Raw genomic sequence first — 18,168 nt, forward strand, 5'->3', positions numbered from 1 at the left:
AGAAAGATGCTGGAGTCCAAGACAGGACGGCTCTGGCTTTTGTTCTTTACCAAAGAGGTGGGGGCTGTGGCAGGATGCCTGGAGGCTGTGGAGAATCAGGAAAGACAGACGAAATACCAGGTACAAACAAATATGCACATAAAGGGAGGCCCACGGAGAGCTCAGCCAGAAACACGGGAGTATTTCCTGAAGCCCCCTATGTCACTTGGAGAATCAGACTTGGCTTGGAGAGCACATCCTGTTTCCATCAAAAGGGGAATGGGTTACAGCTGATAGAACCAAACATTACAGACAAGAGAGCAGAACAATGCACTTTGAACTGATGGAATCACATGAAAGAGAGCTTATTTTTGTTTGGAGTGAACAAGAACAGGCAAGGCATGTTGTAAAACAACTCCAGATAAATTAGGAAGCTGGATGAAGCCCAGTGTAGATGCCTGTCAATACTAGATCTATGAAGGCTGTTGCACCATTAAATCAATCCTAAGTGGGAATCTCACATAGTAATGAAGCAGCTCTTATATTACCAAAACACAAGTTTTACATTGTGGGGCCAACTTAAAATTCATTATTTCAAATGCATAAACTTCAAGTGGCAATAAACCACTGAGCTATTGAGATGGCCTATCAAAGTTAAACACAGATACCTCAGTAAGCTTATCTTTAGGCCCATCATTTTCACAACACTTCTTTAGAAGTGAGGGTACAAACCACCTTTGACATGTATTGCATTCTATCTTTACTTTGCTTAAAGTCATCATTTTATTATGCTTCCTTAAAAACCATACATATTATAAATCTGACTGTATAGTACTTACAAGCATGCTCATTTATTGTTATTTTTGTGTTTGTGGAATGACTGGACAGAAGAAAAAACCAAAATGGAAACTAAGATAAGAATTAAGAATATCACAGAAAGAAAAAAAATATAAAACAGGAACTCCAAGGAGAAGAAGAGTTTCTCTGATGCTGGATATTAACTTCAAAAGCCTTTGTTACTAAAGGGCATTAAAATCAGTGCTTTACTTCCATATGTCTCTTTCTGAGTCCCCGTGAACAAACCTGTCTAAATCACAGATTCTTTCAGTATGTGAACTTCTCTGCTGGACTAGGACAAACCCTTCCAGCAGTTTATTCAGATTTTAGACCACTTGGATAAATGCCAGTACAAGTCTGTCCAGAGACTGAAGAGAGCTACTGGCTTGAAGAAATGCAGGTATTTTCAGAAATGCTTATCTCAGTACCAAGGAGTAACTCATGTACTTGGAGTATCTAACTAATCCAATCCTGTGAGGGAACATGGTGTTTGATGTGAAGGGACAACTGATCCATGAGACCTAAATTCTAAACTTGAAATGAAGTGCATTAATTTACAAGTAAGGAGTAAGAAAATCTCTTTACCTGGATTTTGATAGCTGTAATACACCCACCGAGAGAGACTTTCAGTTATGGTGACAATAAGTTGCTAAATATTTTAAGGCGCTTTAACTATGTTCCTAGTCATATTAATGTCCTTCTAGATTTACTAGAAGGATTTAACTGGATTTTTCCCTCTTTTGGATTTTCCCTGGATTTTTTTTAATTAAAATTTTTTTATTAAGGTATCATTTATATACACTCTTATGAAGATTTCACATGAGCAACATTGTGGTTACTACATTCACCTATATTATCAAGTTCTCCCCATACTCCATTGCAGTCACTGTCCTCAGCATAGTAAGATGCCACAGAGTCACTACTTGTCTTCTCTGTGTTACACTGTCTCTGTGACACCCCACACCATGTGTGCCAATCATAATGCCCCTCAATCCCCTTCTCCCTCCCTCCCTACCCGCCCTCCCCAACCCTTCCCCTTTGGTAACTGCTAGTCCCTTCTTGGAGTCTGTTTTCAAGGGATTTTTAATGAAAATAGACAATAGTGCTTCAGTTCATCTTGGAAATGTGCCTTGTGAGTGAAGGACTTCAGAGATATTTTTCTTTCTTTTTAAAAATGACCTTCAATTAACAATAGTCTTTTCAGATAACAAAGCCAAAAGCAGATAACATCAGACTCTGCTAACATGATCATGAAAAGACCAAAGAGACCTCCTGAAGTGGGGTGGCCAAGTGCTAAAGTCACTTAAAATTTCCTAACAGAAAGCAAATAAAGTATTATTCGGGAAAACAGCCATCAAAGCAGGCCCATGGCTGGAGGGCACAACAAAATCTTCCTCTAGCAAATGTCCCAGTTTAAACAGCACTGGTTGTTTAAAATAAAGGGTTTTTGGGAGGAACCAATGGCAAGGTAGACTGCTTCTTTTGACATCAGGAAACAATGTCGTTTTTTCTTTTCTCAGACACAGTGCAGAACCAACATTTTAAAGCCGTATGATGTGGGTTTTGTTGATTTATGAAGCAGCTGTGGGTTTTGGAGAGGAAATTGCACTCAAGCTCAAACCACACTGTACCAGTCTTGGTTTACCTGCCATATGCAAACCGCCTGTCTTTGTGATGATCACCAAAAGTATCCCAAAGCCTGAGAGAAACGCTCACTTCATCAACAACATCCCGGGAGCGCTCCAAGACCTGCAGGAGAGAGAGAGCATCCATGCTCAGGGTCCTTCAGGGGCTCCCCGGAGAAGGATGTCAGGGTCAGCGCCCCTCCGTGCCCACTGCACTCACTTGTATTTGGTTTTCTTATTCCATCTAAAGGACTTAAGCTAAGTCCTAATTCTCTCCCTGGAATCACATGACTCAAGCCCTCCTTGCTCGGGATACTATAGCTATACCCTCGGTTTGCATTTTCTTTGCATTCTCTTGTGGCACTAAAAACGTTAGTTTTATTTTGAATGTACAAATTACTCCTCCCCCCTTTTTAAGATGAAACTGGCAATAGCAATCATGTGCTCTTAGGATTCGAAAGAAACGCTACATCTTACCTCCTGGCAGACCCGGTACTGGTCAATCGCCCACACGGTTGGTACGTGGGTGGCCAGTAGCTGATACTGTGTTAGGGTCGTATTACATGCTCTGGCACAGATCAGACGTGTCTTCCCAACAGCGTTGTCTCCCACGACCACACACTTGATGGTTTCAACGTTGGGTCTTTCGTAGTCCATGTCAGTGTCCATTTATAAAACTCTGTAAGAGAGTGGACACCACGTTAAAGACACTGCGCTTTCCAGAGCAATCAAAGACGTGAGGGGCTCAGGCAGCTTCCCTTTGTCCAGTCACTTCTTTGGAGGAGCCTAAGCATAAGCAAGAAGTTTGGAAGTCCATACTAAGCCTAAGTGAAACTGAAGCTTTCTTTTTATATCTCACACAAGTACAAAAACACAGGATTGTTCTTTTGACTCCAAAATGGGTTATTCTGGTTAACATGTTATTTTCTCTTTGGTTTTCTTTAAACACAACCTGCCTACTGGAAATCCATGCAGGCAAGTCAGGACTGCTGGCACACATTTATAGCTAACTAGCTACTTATGTTGACCCACCATAAAGAGACTGGTTTCCTGCCAGTTTAACTTCAGACATTGGGGCATGAATTCCTTGGCAATACAAGTATCCATACCATCACAATACTCCAATGGTCCAATATCTCTCCTTTAAAAGCAGTTTGCTATAGGTTCCTAACTATCCTGGTGACTTAGAGGAGAATCAAAAGTGAAGCAGAAAGGACTACCCAACTTTAAAGAGTCAACTCAAAGCCTGAATTTTGATACATTAATAAAATTAATTTATATTTATATTTAATCATTTATACCAAATTCATAAAAGATGTTCACAGAGGAGCACCATGAAACAATATTTAAAAAATCCTCTCTGTGTTTTCATCACAAAGTCTGAAGCATGTGGCAAAGAATGACTACCAGGATGAGGAGCTACCTTTGGAATCTTCCAGAAACCACCAAAAATGGTTTAAGGAGGGTTGCTGAGTGAGGGGTCAAGAGGAAGAGGATAAGCTCCTGCCAGCTCTGCTTTCCAGGGACGGGACCCTCCACAAACTGCAGAGCTGACTGCTTCATGGGAGCAGCTGGATGGGTAACCAACCATGTAAGACTTTAAGACTTTAGTGAAATGTAATCGTCCTTTTGGGGAAGTCTATTGATGAACTGAGAAAACTGGTTAGATGGTCATCTTTAAAGAGTCGATAATGGTTTCAATGGTCATGACAGTAAAGAAACTGTTCAGAGTAGGGCTTAATCTGTAATTAGAACTCAACTGTCTAGTTCAACTAATTTGAGAGAAATGGTAATTTGGATACTATGAGATTAAGAATAGAGAAGGAGAGAGGAGGAAGAATATTAAGTAGAACGAGGGCCATCTGAACATGGAATTATCTCCTGTTACAGCATCACAAGAAATGTTAAACCCGAGGCTGGAGAACTGTTTGGCAGGAATGGGGTGGAATGATCCAAAGAACAAGTAGGTGTGTGAGGAGGTTAGGGTCTGATCTGTGTTCTACATCATGGAGAGGCTTAAAATAGACAGATATCTGTCCCCTACCTGGCCAGTGCTGATTCTGTAGGTCTTGGGTAGGAAAAGAGAGTTTTTAAGAAAATCTCTAATTCTGATAATCAACCAGCTGTGGTGACTCCTAAAACTGATCTCTTTAAAATCTGGTCTTGAAAGTCTATGGTTTTATTAGTTTCCTATTTAATATTAAAACATGGCAAAAGCATGACTTTGGCATTGGATCAGTGGCTCTTAGATACCCACCAGAGAACGTCCGGCAATGTCTGGGAATATTTTTGGGTGTCAAAGTGGGGTCAGGGGAGTGCTACTAGCTGATCGTGGATAGAGGCCGGAGATGCTGCTAAATGGACTACCAAGCACAGGACACCCCTGCAGCAAGGAATCACCCAGCTCCAAATTTTAAAGGGCTGAGGCGAGAAACCCCTGCCTTAGATGGATGTGAGTTTGAATGCTACTCTCCCCATTTCCTAGTTGTTTGACTTTGGTCAAGTGATCTGTAGTATCCGAGCCTCAGTGTCCTCATCTGTTAAGTGGGAATTTCAGTACCCATCTCCTAAGGTTGCTGAGGATTAGGGGCACTGCTGCTTCAGTCCCTGGTACAGTACCTGACACACTGATGACTTCAAAAATTACAATCATGATGCTGACGATGAACACCTTTGGATGACAATAAAGGTGAATCAGATGGAAGATCAGCATTATATACAAAATCATAAACTGAACAGTCAAAGACTTCTATAAAAAGGATGAATTTTAGTAAAACAACTAAAGGGCAATTTATTGAGAAACAAAGAACATAAATACAAAAGGGAGCATAGCTGACCGTTTGTAAAGAAGGCAGAGAAAGGTCTGGGTTGGGAGGAGGATAGAGTTAACTAATTAAGAACAGAGTTGGAAAAGTAGTCTAAAAAATTTTTTTAGGGGCATTTCTAGATTCTGGAACAAAAATAGTCATGTTATTACTGATAAGGAACTTGGTGAGTTCTGGTGATACCAACCACGAGGCAGCCTCTGTCAGAAAAACAGGTTCCATTGGAGCCTTACAACTCTGGAGCTGGAGGTACATTATTTTAAACGTCCTAAGCAGGGAAAACTTTACTTTCCCGAGAGTGAATTTTATTTTACTTTTTTAGATAGGTAAAAATCATAAAGAACCAATTCCCTAAAATTTGGGGGAATGTTTGGATTTAGTCAACACTGAGAGATGACAGAAAAAAAAAATTGGGAATTGGGTTATTGTTGGCTTGCAAACCAGCTCCTTCTCTCCAAGAGGAGTCCCCCAAATAATATGGATCATGGCAACACTGGCAGAATAGCTGTATAGCTTTCACAGAAGACTACTTTGAGGAGGACAAAAGCCCTCCTCGCTGTACATTAAGGCTATGATTACAAAAAATATCACTACTCTACTTACTTACAGACATATCTCATACATAGTCCTAGGAGGGATTTCTGTGTCAAAGGGGAGAATAACCTCCGCAGGTCCTTGAATGTCTGGCAATCTGCTTGCACCCCAAGTGACTGCTACCAGAGGTGCCGAGCCTTGCGCAAGGGACAACATGTACAGTAAAAGGCAGGGAATAATTAAATACTCATACCCAAGATCACTTACTTTAGACAGAATTTCCTGGAAAGGTTTTCTGGATTTCTAGATATTGAAAATATTTTCTTTTGAGTAGAAATCTGTGGTCATCTCAAAGACATTTTAAGAGTATGAAGTCACAGCCAAGGATGTAAACTCATGCTACAAGTATATTTTTGTGAATCAATTATTCATCTGCTACACATAAATAAGTAAACATAAATTATGGTAGTAATTACAAAACCATGCTATTTTATCCTTCTTTACTTGTTATGGACCCTAATCTATTCATATCTTGCACTAGTATGGTTGAATGAGCTCTTAGGGCCATATGGATAATTACTATCTGGTTTCTGATTTTTTACTTACCAAGAGTGAGAGCAATAAATACTATTCATTTAACACTGTTAATAAGTTTTGCCACCATGAATCCTGCTGACCTTTGCAGATACCCTTCTGCCTTTAGACATATATCTGAGGAGACAAGGAAAGTATAAACAGCAAACACCAGAAAGAATAGCCTTTGCTAGCCTGTTACTATAGTAGCTTTGTAATCTTCTTACTGAAAACTGACTTGAACTGTATTTCCTACTTTGACTGAATCTCAGGACATGGGTGCTGATAGTTAAAATGCTGAAGGATCTGCCCTGTACACTCTGGAAGTCTGAAGCAGTCAGTTATTTAAAAACAGGCAAGTCAATGAGACAATGTGGAGACTGGGAAGTGCAGGACTCGGTGAGGTGGGACAGGGTGGCTGGTGCACCATCCAGAGGCTGTGAGCATGACCTCTTGGCTGTCCCATGACCCCATCTGCTTGATTGTCTCACATCTGCCTAGGCCATTGTTACTGGTGTCTCCTGGACTCAGGGCCCTCCTCCACACTAACTGCCAACTCAGCCTTCTTGTTGAATCCCATGGGATGATGCACCCCACACCCTTGCTTCACTGTTTCTTCACCTCCTTTAATGCCAGTGATCTTTGCCACACACTACTGGAGCCACTGACCCTTTGGTCATGTGCTGGATATTGCTGTCATCCAGAAACATTTTACTTCTGAAACCTCAAATTTAAAAATCTTATTCTCAGAGCAAAAACTCCTATCTTTATAGTCTCTGATAGATGAAATATGGCCACTGCAACAACTCCCACTGGGAGATGGAATCTCTTTCCCTTCCTCTTGAATTTGAGCTAGTCTGGGACCACTTAGCTCAACTCAAAAGATAGTGGCGATGCTGTGAGAGTTCCAGAGTCATGGCCTCCAGAGACCCTGCAGGTCCATGCTGTTGGGTAATACAGTCCTGACACTGTCATCTAAGGCAGTGAACTTAGCCTAGGACAGGATGAGAATCCACACTGAGAACAACTGAGGCCGCCCTGCTGATGGCCTCACCATGTGCCGCCTAGTGTGAGGCCATGTTGGACCTTCAAGCCCAGCCAGCATTCCAGCTAAACACAGCTTTATGAGGGAGCCCAGGTGAAATGAGCCAAGGATCACCCAGATAATCTACAGCAGCATGAGAAATAGAAAATCATCATTTTAAGCCATGGGGTTTTGGGGTGATTTGTTACATAGCAATAGTAACTGAAACACACCCATTATACCTTAGGAAAATCCCCAGAACCCCAAATTCCCCATTTAAAGAAGACACCAGATTATAGGCCACTTACAGGTGGATGATCTTTTCCATCTCCAATTGAAGGGTCAGGCAAGCTTTTCTCTTTGCCATCACCCTGATCACCTTGTATTGCATGTGTCATGGGAGGAATAATGGTTCTCAAAGATGTCCATGGGGCCTGGGAATATGTTCTGTTACATCTTACAAAGATGGGGGAACTAGGGTAGCAGATGGAATTGAGGTTTTAATCAGCTGACTTACTGTAAGGAGGTAATCCTGGATTTTCTGGGTAGGCCCAAAGTGATCACAATGGTCCTTTACACGAGGGAGGAGGAGGCAGAAGGTCAGAGTCAGAGAGAAATGTGAGATGCAACACTGCTGGCTTTGAAGATGAACGAAAGGGCCAGAAACCAAGGAATGCAGGTGAATTCTAGAAGCTGGAGAAGTAAGGAACAGATTCTCCCATAGAGCCTCTGGAGGGAACACAGCCTGCCAATACCTTGATTTTGGTTCAGCGAGACCCATGTCAGACTTTTGACCTCTAGAATGATAAAATAATCAATTTGTGTCTTAAGCCATTAAATTTGGTAATTTGTTATAGCAGCCATAGGAAACAAATACAGCATGCTGTAGCCACACAAAATGGCTTCCCAAATTCTAGGGGTTGTTCTTGGCCTTAATACATACCATTTCCCTGGTCAACCCTCTACTATTCCTTGTCTGCTTGGTAAATTCTATAATTCTGTTCATTTCTTAAAACCTTAATCCGATATTACCTTCTCTAAAAATCTTTCCTAACTGTGCTGCCTCCACACAGACCAAGGTACTTCCTCCTCTGTACCAAAAATGGTTCTAGGAGCAGTGATCACAAACAAATACATACACACTCAATTTTTCCTATATTAGCAAATCATGGAGTGGTGGCTTAGGAACCTCTGCATTTTATTTTTTCTGTGGCAGTACCTTCAAAGTGCCCATCTCATGCACTTAATGTGTCATCGGGTGTTTTTGGGATCCTACTATGTGCTGAAGTCCTTGGAACATATGCACTTACCTGCCCTTCTTCTGTAAAGTTTTCTCTGACTACTCACTTGGGTACCCGAGTTTAACTGTGATTCTCTGTGAGGGCCAACCATGGCCAAAATAGTGACATAGCCAAATGCGACTGTAGATGCCCTGGTCTACTCTTCAAATCATTTCCCGTCCATGGTGGTACCCTGTCCTTACCTCCAGTCCTTGAGATGATGGCCTTCATGGTGTCCTCTCTTAAGAAACAGCTTCTCAGGAAGTTTCAATTACACTACAGCAAAATAACTGTCAGAGGCCTATCTCTATAATTGAACTATTCAGGGCACTGTGGCTGATGAAACTGCAGATATTCCTGTTCGCTTTGGATATGTACACTTTGGTATATGGCCACTATTTGAATCAGGTGAGTTGTGAGTCTCTCTTAATATTGGAAATTCAAATATTAGAGGGAGTGCAGGCATCTCCTAATTGTCCTGAATCACCTCACCATCAGCATGTGCTGCCTCTTACCATCACTTTTGCTGTGTTTCTTGCTGTATTTGCTATTTCAGGGCATGGTGAGTAGTCTGCTTAAAGACAACAAAAGGCCTAGCCTTTAGCCACATTCAGCTGTTCATGGGCAGTCTGAACAATGCTATTACACAGCCACTAAATTTTCTTGTCTTTTAGAAAGGTATATAATCGGAACCATATGAAATAATTTAACTTGGTTATTACAAAATAGTAGTGGAACTAATTTAAGTATATTTGAAGAGTGAGCTCTGAAGGGAAAACTGAGAATTTTATATTATTGACAGAAACAAAAGGGAAATGTTCAGAGTTGCATAATAACTATAGCCAACAGCCAAGTTTCAGCTATGCAGATTTCATTACCCTGAGCTCTTATCACTAGTCCTAGGCAGAGAGGAGCTGCTCTGTGTATCATATAAACATCACAGCTGGAATACAGAATGGGTCCAGAGCCAGGAAAGAGAGAGTCAGGTCTGGGCTGGGCTGGACTTCCCCAAATCAAAACTTCACAGGAATATGTCTCCAGAATAAAACAGCCTTTCGTTATTCGAATCAATTATTTTTTCAATCGAAAGTTTTGATTAAAACAGGAAAGATAAGAGATTAAGTAACGGATGGGACATTGTGTAGAAGTCCAGGAATACAAATAACGACAGAGGCACTTTCAAAAAACATCCACTCATTATCCCCGCCAGAGCCCTGTGATAATGGAGACCTACGCAAGATCATGTTCTCTATGTTTTTGAAACTTGTTGTCAGTGGGGAAGATGAACCAGGATTAGAAATAAACTTTCTATCGATTCATTACCCTTAATAAACCCTACCTCAATGAAAAAATAAAGAACAGGTTAAAAACTTAAAAGATGCACAATATTCCAGGGAAGTTTTCAAAACCACCACAGGTAAATTGTGTGTTATGTTCTAGACACACTGATCTGCTTTCATCCACAAAAATGTCGTGTAACCTCTTCTTTGACAACTCTGCTTTTGCCATTACTTTTGCTCAGACACCCTTTCTTATGTCCCTGATTCACCCTCTGAGGCTCTTCTCCGCTTTTAGGGACTCAGGCAGTCTTAATCAGCTAAAGAAATATAGGCTGTGCACCTGGTGAGTGTGAGGCTCATAGGTGTACAGTAGTAAACAAGCCAGGTGTGGTTCTTGCCCTCACAGACTTTATAGACAGGTGGGGAGAGACAAGTAAACAGGTAGAGGTAATCATAAATGTGGTAAGTTCCTTAAAGAAAAAGGAGAGGGTGTTAGGAGAGAAAATATTGTTTGGGAGGTCTGCAGGGAAGGCATGGGAGCCCTCTATGAGGAGGCCCTGTTTTCGTTCTATCTGAAGAATGAGAAGGGCCCAGGCATGGGGTGGGAAAAGCCCCAGGCCTGGAAATGCTAGGGTGAGGGGAACTGGTGAGAGAGAAGATGGGAAAGACAGGCAGGGCCAGGTCATATACTGCCTTTTATGCTAAAGTCAGGAGTTTGGACTTTATTCTAAATATGATGAGAAGCCACTGAAGTGCTGGAGGCAGAGGAGTAGGTTCTGATTTGCTTTTTACAAGTATCGATGATATCACAGAGGCTGTTGTGTGAAGGAGATGCTGTGGGGACTACAGGCATGGGCGGAAGGACCAGTTGGGAAGCTCCTAAGTTCTCCTGGCAAGAGAGGATGGTGGCGTGGACCAGGGTGGAACTGGCAGAGATGGATTCAAGTAGACACAGAACACATTTTGGAAGATGTACTTACAATATTCTTCCTTTCTACCCCACCAAGATTATAAATTTTTGACAACAGACACTGATACTCAGCTTTAAATCCTCAAATCTTTTCACAGTGCCTTGGGCATATGCAACTGTCAATAAATATTCGTTCAATACAATAGAAAAGCACAACCACTCCACCTCCACCTTCCTTAGGAAACCTTCCATGAGGCTGGCAGAGAATTTACACTCGGCTTATCTCTGGTGACTGATCATTAAACCTGTGGCCTCAAAACAGCAGCATGCGGCTAAGCCTACAGTTAGTGAGAACAACACCTTGAGGGACATCTGTGTGGCCCATCATGAGAGCAGTATTTGACAGATGGTGTCACTCCAGCCATGGTTCCCCATCAGGAAGAGCATCAGTAACCATGGGAACCACCAGGGACCAAGGACCAGGCCATTCCACCACGGGTAGGGCAGGAGACCTGGGGGAGCCCGAATACAGGGAAGCAGGAGTGGCTTACGGCTGTATTTGATTTAGGAAACAAGCAAGGAATATAATCACCTATTGTGCTTTAGTACCTACAGCCCAATTATTAATCTTAATAATATTTACATACAGTGATCTCATAAAATTCTCATTCACTTTTACACTTTAATATCTTAATTCAAGGGATTCCTAACCCTCTTTGTTGAGTCACTACTTGGCTGGGAAAGAAGGGGAAAAGGGAGGCACATGTATCCACTGCATATGGAGAACAATTTATAATTGAAATGATAGAGTGTTCAATGAGGACGTTCAGTCTATGCCTAAAAGAGCCACATTACAAGAGGAAATTAGGTGAGCTTTAAGGCAAGATGGCATTGGAAGAATAGAGGCCTTGGATCCTGCCTACCCATGTCTCACTAAATTAACATTATTCTATACAGATAGCAGACTCCATCACAGTACCAGAAACTAAAGATAAGGAGTCACCATATACCAGAAATTAGAAGGATTTCTGCCAAATTCACTTCCATGGAGCCAAATGAGGAAGGCACTGAAGACTAGCAGACACCCATTTCTATGGGGAAAGAATTGGCATGAGAGGTAAGCAGGACGCTCTTTGCCACAGATGCCCACAGTCTGGAGTAATGAGATCTGGCCTGATGAGGGCGGAAAGAATAGGTTGTGGAGCCGCTGAAAAGCCATTAGGAACTGGCATGCTACCACGGGCAAGGGGTAGTCCTAGTGATTGTCCCTTGGTGAGGATGGACCAGCTAGCAGCACAGAGCATAGAAAAATTGTTTTGTTTTTGCTTCCTCCAGTCTGTTCAGCCAGGATGTTTCAGTTTTGACACCGCAACAGAAATGATTGATCTTGTGTTGTTAATGTGAGAGGGAGTGGACTCTCTAAGACTGAACATGGGTATATCTTCAGCAGTGATATTCCTCACCATTGTCCTTATGTCACCCTCACCAAGTTCTCCCAACCCACAACATACTGAATGGCTTTGTCCACTATGGAACTGGGTGGGTTCCTGGGCTGCTGTAGAGCCCTGCCTTGGTCACTGAGAGAGCCTAAGGTTACCCAAGCATCTGGAACATAGTTCAGTCCTTGGCCAGCATGAATTCTTTTTTATATGGATGGCATAAACAGAGACCATTCAACATATATGGCCTATTAAAAACACTGCCACATAGAAAAGGAAAAGCAATCAGCTAAAGACATATAGGAAAGGTCTTCTGCTGAGGTAGATTTCATGCTATAAGAAACAACAGGAGAACATTTAAAAAAGTATATATCTGAACCATGTACTTGATCATGCACAAGAAGATAATGCAGGTATAAACTAACAGCAGATGAGGCTATAAGTAGGCCACAGGACAGGGTAAGTAAAGGCTATGTGCATATGAAATACAAGATCACCAAATTAAAAACCACACTGGCAACAGAAAACTGCAGCCTTGAAAATATAGGAAAATGGATTAGTAAGGTACATGAAAAACTCTCTGTAAATATAGAAGCAAGGCCATCTGAAAATTATGTAACAGAAGATAATAGGTAAAGGGGTTGACTGTCTCCGACGCAAACCCTGGATAGTATGGGTTCTTGAAGAACTAAGGGAGCAGAGTGTGATTTAAGAGAACAAAGTTTTTTCAGTACAAAAAGAATATGGGGCAGGGAGGAGAAGGAGGAAAAGAAAAGACTCCACATCCATATTTTTCATTAAAATGTGTAAGTATCAATGGAAAAAATAATTGTATAATAAACCTGTGTTTTAGCAAAACATCTTCTAAAACTAATGGCCAAAAACATTTCTTTCAGTAAAGAAGTAATAACAACACTTTACCAATACACTATTTTAAGACAATAGAAAGACATGTACAGAGCCTTCAAAGAAAAAGAATATGATAAAAAATTTCTGAGTTGAGTCAAATTAATATTTATGTGATAGTAACATAAAGTTGTTTTTAGATATCAAAGACTCAGGGCAAAAACACGTTTTCCTTTAAGGAATTAAAATGCTCAAAGATACTTGACAAAATACCTTCAGATAATTCAAAATTCAAAATTTTAAAAATGGGCATTTTAGTTACAGAACTTTGGAAACCAAATCCAACTGAAAATATTAGACCACCCTACATAGTTATTTTTATTTCTGTTTCAAAAATTCAACCACTTGGAAATTTTAAAAATACTGAAATATCCACCTAAGGAAATAACTTTATAAAAGGAAAATGTTTTCAAAGCAAATACATTTATCACATCTTTATTAAGAATATGAAAAAAATGAAAACACCTAAATCTATGACAAATGGGGGAATAATTAAGGTACTTGCTATGTGATTTTGGTCAAATTAGCCTCTATTTCCCTATCTGTAGATGAGTAATAATTGCCTCCCTCAATGGGTTGTGGTAAAGATTAAATAAGATAACACTTTTAAAATATTTTAATCTCCATGACTGCCATCAAAAGAACACTCAATAAGTCCTTCAGTTAAGATTGCCATTACTTAAAATTATGTTTACATTGAGTTTGCCATAATATAGAGAAATGCTAATGCTACACTATTAAGGGGAAAGTGCAGGATAGTAGTAATCTAAAATATAGTTAATGAAAATCACATAAAATGAACATATATGTATAACTCAAAATTGGGCCTCCTCATTCTCTCACTTTGACACATGTAAAAGAAACACAAATGTGGCTTTTAGAAAGTCGTGAAAACAAGATGGTATTTAAGAATGCAGAGGTGTGATTTACATGATGTAACAGGCATCTTGCAGCAAAACTCCTAAAAAGTCTTTGGAATCTATCTCTGAAGAGTTCCTCTTTCATGGCAACTGTCAAATCTGTCTTTCTGCCTCTCAGGACCCCAGATCTTTCCTTCAGATGTTTAATCACCCCCTCTTACAGGGCTAGCCATTGTTGTCTGTTCTTATATGCATGTCCATCCATTATCATCCTCACCAACCAAATGGATTTTCCTTAGGACCCATACTCTTTTGGGGGTGGGAGAGGGACTGGGGAGTATTACTACTTAAAATGTAATAATTGGGTCTCTGTCTTCTAAAAGGGACGCAATACCAACCTCCTCTTCCTGCAACAAAAATACATGGGAAATAAATTGGAAGGAAGTATACTAAACAGGTAACAGTGATTGTTGCTGGATAATGGGGAGACAACTTACCACCATTTTCCTCCTTTAGTTACCAAATTTTATATAGTGAAAATATATTACCCTTTTTTTGGTAAATTGATAAAATTCCCACATAATAAAACTTATCCTTTTAAAGTATACAAGTTTTAAAAAATCACATTCACAAAGTTGTACAACCATTCCCACTATCTAATTCTAGGACATTTTCATCATCCCCAAAAGAAACCTTGTGCCTGTTATCAATCATTCCCGTTCCCTTCTCCCCCTCAGTTCTGTCCTTCAAATCTCTATGGATTTGCCTATTCTGGACATTTATTATAAATGGAATCATACAATATGTGGCCTTTTGTGTTTGTCTTCTCCTTAGCATAATGTTTTCAAGTTCACTCACGTTGTAGCATGTATTACTACTTCATTACTTTTCACGGTACTTAAATGTTTTCTATACTGGGAAAAATATTTTAGCTTTTTAAAAAAAGTAGTGAGTATATAAGTATGACCCTTGATTGTTAATTCTACTGAGTACACTGATATAATCCAAGAGTAATAAATGATTTTTGTTGATGCATAAATTGTTTTTTAAAACCATATATTTATGAAGCGTAATCAGTGCATTAAACCTGTTTTTTTCTGACTCAAAGCTCTTAACTGAAAAAAAAAGTGGAATCTAAATGGTATCTTGCTGAATATCAGACACAGAAATTAAGCCATATAAAGAGACAGCTGTGGATACCCCGGACACACAGATACAATTTTGTTTCAAACAGAGGATGAAAAATTCTTGGTTGTCAAATTTTGCGTGTTCAAAGGGAATACTTATAGTAACTGAAATGAGTAATTTAAAGAAATTAGGAACATACTATATGAAATGTCCTGTGGAAATTAATCGTAGTAAAGATATTTTAAGCTTGGATCAATATAGTATAATGCAGCTTTTCATTCATTAAGAAAGAAGTTCCAAATTTGTTTATGTGTATGCTGAGTATGTATTTGTATACCTGCAAATCACAAACACATAAACAGTGATGCACAGTCAGTGCACAAAATTTAATGTTATAATCTTTATTTGGAAAGACAGATTCTATATATTTTCAATTACAAGGGAGATAGTTCAATCAAAGCTGACTACAGCTAGCTCATACAAAGCAAGGGTTAAGTGAAAAATCAAATAATGTAAATGAATGACCTAACCCAGGACATATATTTGGAGCATTTCAAACATACTAAGGGTGCAGTGGGGGTGGTGACCAGAAGCAGGGTGCTGGTGATGTCTGGTTTTTGATCTTGGTGCAGGTTACATAGGTACGGTCAGTTTGCAAAAATTCAACTGTGTATTTGTGATCTGTACATATTTCTCTATGTACGTTATATTGCAATACTTTTTTTTTAAAGTTAAAAAAAAGCCACAAAAGGCCCTTTACATTGGTTTTGGAGGACCTGTAGTTTTCATGTGGGTAAGCCTTAGTTTAGAGCCGGTTCAGGAAGCTTTGTTAAGAATTAATAATTAAAATATCAGTCAAGTCTTTAAAGAGATGTGAAATTGTAAAAGCTCATTTGAGAAAGCTAATATCAAGTCTGTAGACTAGATGTGCTTAGAACTCCATCTTCAAGAGAAGTACAGTGCTCTGTAGTAACTCATTCATTGGAAGCATTCTCTAAAGCTGTCATTGGGTCAGCTTCTGTAGTACCAGAGAGACCACTTGCTGTGAAACCTTCAGAGAGAATGACAAACAGTTGCATTTAATCATTTATGAGACCATAATATGTCAGTTAGGATTAGGTTATCCTCTAATTCAGGCAAATGAAGAAAATTGTTTTTTTTTCACCCCAGGATTTCTTACAGAAGTTAGACCACAAGTACAAAAATACTAGTGGACAAAAAACAAGAGTTCTTCAAGATCTCATATTTTATTTAGGATTATGTCTGATATCAATGTATAGATTCTAGCTAGAATTTTCAGGACACTTTCCTATACCCTTCAACTCTAAGTAGAAGTTATTACATGGAAGATTGTACATTCTTTAAAAACAAGATGAGGTACTATTTGTGGGAGTTGAAAATGATACCATTATTCTGGACTGCCACTGGCAGTCAAAGGACTTTAAAATGTCCATAACTTTCATCCAATTATAAGACTTTATTCCTAGAAAAATAATTAGGTATACAAAAAGATTCCATTATGGAATGTGCATCATTTCACTATTTGTGGAAACAAAATAATGGAAACAACTTAAGAAATCCAGCCACAGGGGATTAGTTAAAAAATAAAAAAACAACCACCCAACCATAATGGGAAAGCATATAGCCATCAAAAATGTGTGTTATAGTTAGATGTTCATGATAAGTCTTTAAATGAAAAAAGATTATAAAAAAACTTACAGAGTAACACCATTCCTTAAAAATTAAGTAGCTAAATATAATATACACAGAAACACTTGGGATAGAGTACATTAATATATTAGTGGCACCTAGGATGATAATTGACTACAATTTTTTCTTATCTCTATATTTCGTATTTTCTATAATGAACACATATTATATTATAACAAAGAAATTTTACAAAAAGTGAGGGTGGGGAGGTAGAAAAACCAGGGACTGGAATATTTATGTGTGCGAGAATACATTCTGTTTTTATCATGTAGATTAACGTCTGCCCTTCACCTTCTCTCTGCTTACCTTGAAAGCTTTATGTGAAGTGCCTTTCATATGTCAGGGAACAGCCCTGCTGCTTCTGGCACCTTGCTTTCAGTGCTGAGCAGCCATCTCACATGTCAACAATACCATCTTGAAGCTCCTGGTCATTCAACAATGTTGACATATATTAAAGGAACTAACACCTTAATAGGTCCAAACACAAAAACACTATGCAGCCACTCAGCCCAGAACAATATAGCAAGGATACACCAGCTGAATACCAGGTGTAGGAACAAGTCAATGGGAAAAATTCCTCTAATCTTTCCAGATCAAGTCATCAGAATTTGAGAGATTTCAGTTCTCTTTCAGAAGAGAGGCCCTGGTCTATTTTAAAAAATATTAGACTCCAAAATATTCTGAGGGTTCACTGTCAATTTTTATTTGATACACACAAAGAGAAACAATTTCCCTTCCTCGAAGCCTGTTTCCAGGAGCCTTAATGATTAGCTGCCAAATTTAGTGTTGGCTGCATCTCCACCATGTCTATTATTCCCCCATGCTATTGATGTGAGGCCAAATCTCATCCCTATTTAGAGTGCACGAGAGCCATTGTCTTGATGAAATGGGGAGTTGGTGAACCTATATTGAAAAGAGCCAGGAGAACATACTGTCATGAATGGAAGCACACAGCCTCATGGCTTATGGTACTAAAAGTACATTCACACAAAAGAATCAACAACCTTGGTCATATTATAAGAGAAATAAAAGAAGAGGGAGTTGTAGGGAAGGCAGTCAAGAGATCCACTGTTCATTAGAATCACTGTGGGAATTTGTTTTGCTTTGTTTTAAATACTGCTGTCTGTCCAAGAATGTTCTTAACAGCACTACTCATAACAGCTAACAACTGGAAACAACCTATCAGGAGCAGACTGTATAAATAAATAATCAACTGAGGTCTAGTCATATGATGGACTACTACGTGGAATTAAAAAAG

At 39.5% G+C, this 18,168-nt stretch overlaps 1 protein-coding gene across 5 annotated transcripts in view; it reads right to left on the minus strand.

Moving 5' to 3' along the window:
• The window catches only part of RHOBTB1 (Rho related BTB domain containing 1), a 61,719-nt gene that overhangs the window by 34,117 nt on the left and 9,434 nt on the right, over nt 1-18,168 (minus strand). For all 5 annotated transcript variants that reach the window (XM_036895074.2, XM_057505896.1, XM_036895073.2 and 2 more), the window contains 2 exons: nt 2,919-3,120; nt 2,462-2,565 (listed from right to left, as the gene is read on the minus strand). In XM_036895074.2, the coding sequence (XP_036750969.1) occupies nt 2,462-2,565; nt 2,919-3,110 (296 nt within the window). In that variant the 5' untranslated portion in view covers nt 3,111-3,120. The remainder of the gene's footprint in view (nt 1-2,461; nt 2,566-2,918; nt 3,121-18,168) is intronic.

This window comes from Manis pentadactyla, chromosome 8 (genome assembly GCF_030020395.1).
Source record: "Manis pentadactyla isolate mManPen7 chromosome 8, mManPen7.hap1, whole genome shotgun sequence".
In the NCBI taxonomy this organism is placed as follows: Eukaryota; Metazoa; Chordata; class Mammalia; order Pholidota; family Manidae; genus Manis; species Manis pentadactyla.